The sequence below is a fragment of the Teleopsis dalmanni genome, chromosome 1 (assembly GCF_002237135.1).
Source record: "Teleopsis dalmanni isolate 2A chromosome 1, ASM223713v2, whole genome shotgun sequence".
NCBI classification, from domain to species: Eukaryota; Metazoa; Arthropoda; class Insecta; order Diptera; family Diopsidae; genus Teleopsis; species Teleopsis dalmanni.
Window position 1 is genome coordinate 125001114 of NC_051846.1, and position 4133 is coordinate 125005246.

Here is a 4133-nt window from a genome sequence, read left to right on the forward strand (position 1 = left end):
TTCCTGATAATCATCGCTGGACATTGTAAGCAGTCCTGATGTACCAGAGAGGGTAAGACTTATATATGTATAAAATACAGTGCAGATTTTCGCGTAAGTAACTTCAATGTATAAGCGCGAATTTATAAGCTATTTTATTTAAATCGGACGAATTGCTAAAAAATTAACAAATTCCAAATTGTATAATTGAATATCTACAAATTTTATTCATTTAACTGGAAATGAGAAAAGTAACAACAAGGCAATCATAATCGTAAAGGCTTCAAGTTAAGCGCATAGGAGCATAAACTTTCTAAACACAACAAGCTTATGAATTATTAGATCTTATGAAATAGAATCTATGAAAAAAAAATGTATCTTTGTAAAAATTGAAATTAAACAACTGAAAACAAGATATTTGTGAAAAAAAATGTATTCTGTTATATGCAAACATAATCTTAATTAATTATAAAGTGTAACATTAAAAATTTAATTACTTAATCCACATTTAAGGAATGTAAAAATATTACATAAAATTCTAAGTGAAATACCAAAGTAATCTTCACACGACTACGCTTAATGGAAATTCTTCTTCCCTTATATTTTTATTTAAAAACATTTTATGAGTTTTTTTATAAATTTTGTTGTATTTAAGTGAACACAAAAATGCATTTATAAAACGTTAAACTTAAAATATGATTAATTAATATTATTTTTTTTTAAAAATTGAAATCAGTTAAATATTATTTGCTTATTATTATCTACGAGTAATTGTAAAGATATTATTTGATAAATTGTTTTTTTATTTAAAATACATTTATGGTTATACATATATTACAAATTGTTCAATAAAATTGAAATCAGTTAAATATTATTTGCTTATTATTATCCACGAGTAATTGTAAGGATATTATTTGATAAATTGTTTTTTTATTTAAAATACATTTATTACAAATTGTTCAATAAAGAAAAAAAAAAAAACTTGAATTCTAAAACAATTACTTTGTTGTACGGCATCTTACTTCAACGGTAGAAACGACAGTAGTTGAACGCTGGGTCCCCGCGAATAGAAATTTTCTTGTAAGACCTTGGACTAGGCTGAGAACTACCCCGGCTAGGAAAAATTAGGTTCATTACATGATAAACTGGATTACATTCTCCGGCAGGTTACGTAGGCATCTGTTGTTAATTATATCATGACCAGGTGCCGATCTTATTTTTAATCTTGCTATAATTTGGGTGATTTCTTCGACAGTGCATGGTGCAATGCTATCATTTGGCTCCTGATCCAGAATAATATTTGCCTCCTCGGAGATGCGTTGTTCTTCCTCTGAGTCATATTCTAAGTCTTCATTAGGCTGGAATTGAAGTTCAAGGGTGTCCGCGAAGGTCTCTGCTTTTTCTAAATCTGTATATACCAACCCTGTCACTCCATGGATAGGTGGTATTACTGGTTTACGCTTCAGCCTGAAGTACTTATTCATGGCCCAGAATTTTTTATCCCCTGTTTCAAGACCCATCAGAAATTCACCCCATTTAACATTTTTAAATGCATAGATCCTTTTCCTGATTTCATTTGAAAGACGATTGGCCTCTCTTCTGCTCTCTGGGTCACCCGTTATTTGAGCAAATTTCCGGACTCTATTTCGATTTCTAATCATGTTTTTAATATGCTGTGTTAAGTTAAAATAACTACATGGATTTCTATCTTTGAGGGTGGAGCAGCTATCCAAGGCCTGTTTTAATAGATGCGTCAGGTTCTGTATACAGTTATCCAATTCTTCTGAGGTTTCTGGATGGTTATTAATGCAGCTGGTGTTTACCAAGTTCTTAAAAGCATTCCAGTCAGTGGTAGAGAATGTAGGGGTCATAATATTCATGGGGCAGTTTTCAAGAATGAATAGAACAGGTTTATGATCGGAGTCCAGCTCATCTAAAACTTCCACAAGTACGGTATAATCTAGGTTGGACATTCCAAGATCTATTATATGGCCTGCTCCGCTGCCGTAGTGAGTTGGCTCGTTAGGCGTATGGAGTTGGAGCATATAGTCATTGACAAACTGGACAATTTCCCTTCCAGCCCAATTCGTACTCCTATCACCCCAATTTCTGTGATAACCATTCAAATCTCCAGCAAGGAATGTGGGTAAGTTGCTACTAATCAATGTTGCTAGGTCCCCCAGATAGGTTTTCACGTTTGGCGGTCTATAAACTGAGGTAAAAATGATATTACCGGTTGGGCATTCTACCTCCACCGAAGTAGATTCGAGAGCCTGTAGATTATCAATTAAATCAATAATAATCTTTATTCTTAGAATTTAACATATAAAAGCATGGCCAACTACTTAAAATTAATTATATAAACTGTTTTTAAAATAGTTATAACATCTCCCTCCTTTAAAAAAATAACATACACAATGTTCAACTTAAGAAGGTTGATAACGATTAGGCCTCACACGGACGCGAATGCTACGATGTGGTAACTCTTCCGTCGTCTGAGGACACCCTTCCATGTTCGAGCAATGCATGATAGCGTCATCCTCTTGCCCCACTACAGGTGATAATATACCACTCAGACGTGTCGCTCTTAGCGGAACTAGTCGACGAACGACACTTCATTTGATTTTGATGCCGTCTCGCATAATCGTTGGATGTTTTCACATAATAAACCATGTTTCCTAAATTTTTCTCAACCACAGCTTCAACCCATTTCGGACCACGACCATAATGTCTGACATATACCTTTTCATTTGTCAAAAATTTAGTTGAACACTTTACGGTTTTATCCTTGTTAACTGATGCTGATAGTAATGTAAGCAAAGTTCGTGGAGTTCGACCGTGTAGCAACTCTGCCGGTGACTTCCCTTCACCATTAGGAATCGCACGGTACGTAGCTAGATATTTTACTAAGGCCAAATTCAATGACAACCCATCATCAACATTTTTTTTAACAGATGTTTTGAATGTGCGGACAAACCTTTCAGCAAGACCATTTGATGCAGGATGAAATGGTGCTGTTTTAACATGATCAATACCATTTCGAACACAAAATTCAGCAAACTGATCAGATGTTAATTAAGGCCCATTGTCACTAACTATAGTTTCAGGTAATCCTTCAAGCGAAAAAATTGTTGATAACGCTGCAATAGCATCCATAGAGGTGGTACTCTTAAGTTGTACCACAAATGGAAACTGTGAAAAAGCATCAACAACTATTAGCCACATAGAATTGAACACTGGCCCAGCAAAATCTATATGAACTCGCTGCCATGTGGTTCCGGTTTTGGCCACTCGTGATATTGTTGATTCGGATTTGTACCCGTTATTTGACATATATTACATTATGCAGCAAGTTTCTCGATATCATCGTCTATCTGATGCCACCAGCAATGTTGTCTAGCAAGCTGCTTCATCTTAACGACGCCCCAATGGCCTTCATGAAGAAGTTTTAAGACGGACTGGTGCAACGAGTTAGGTACTACGACTTGAGTAACGTTCGACTGCAAATAAACTAAGTTATTTTGAATAATGAACGCATACTTACGACGAAAAAAAGGAAGCAAGTCCATATCACAACTGCTCAATTTCGACGGCCATCTTTCCAAAATGAAGGTTTTAACTCGGTTAAGTACGCGATCGTCTTTGTAATGCTGCTGTAGTAATTCGACATTGATAGGTGTATCGTAATTTTCTTGTTGATGACAACATTTAAACTTGTCGAACTCAGGATCTGGTCCACAAGACAAATGTGATAAGGCATCAGCATTTGAGTGATCTGCAGTTCTACGATACTGAATCTCAAATTGATATGACATCCATATTATAGCCCAACGTTGTAAACGATGTGTAGACATTAATGGCAAGTTTTTATCTGGGCTGAAAATGCTTACTAAAGGCTTATGATCCGTGACCAAAATAAATTGCCCAAATAAATACAGATGAAATCGTGTAACTCCAAAAATAATCGAAAGTGCTTTTTATTCGATTTGACTATAACGAACTTGATGAGTGTTAAGTGTGTTTGAAGCAAATGCAATAGGTCGTTCCGAACCATCCGGATGTCGATGAGCAATGACAGCTCCAATACCATAAGATGATGCATCAGTAGCAAGAACGATAGGCAAATGTTCTTGAAAATGTGACTACTCAGTTGC

The 4133-nt window shown here is 35.3% G+C and overlaps 1 protein-coding gene across 1 annotated transcript; it reads right to left on the minus strand.

Annotated features, from left to right (window-relative positions):
- Window positions 1-3320: 3320 nt before the first annotated feature.
- On the minus strand, window positions 3321-3833 carry LOC119665938. The gene has a single exon (XM_038075197.1). It carries the CDS (start codon window positions 3831-3833, stop codon window positions 3321-3323), a length of 513 nt encoding a protein of 170 aa, XP_037931125.1.
- Between the last annotated feature and the right edge of the window lie 300 nt (window positions 3834-4133).

Bases quoted from the DNA above. Each gene is read 5' to 3' on its own strand.
- LOC119665938 (XM_038075197.1), bottom strand. From the start codon at position 3,833: ATGTCTACACATCGTTTACAACGTTGGGCTATAATATGGATGTCATAT.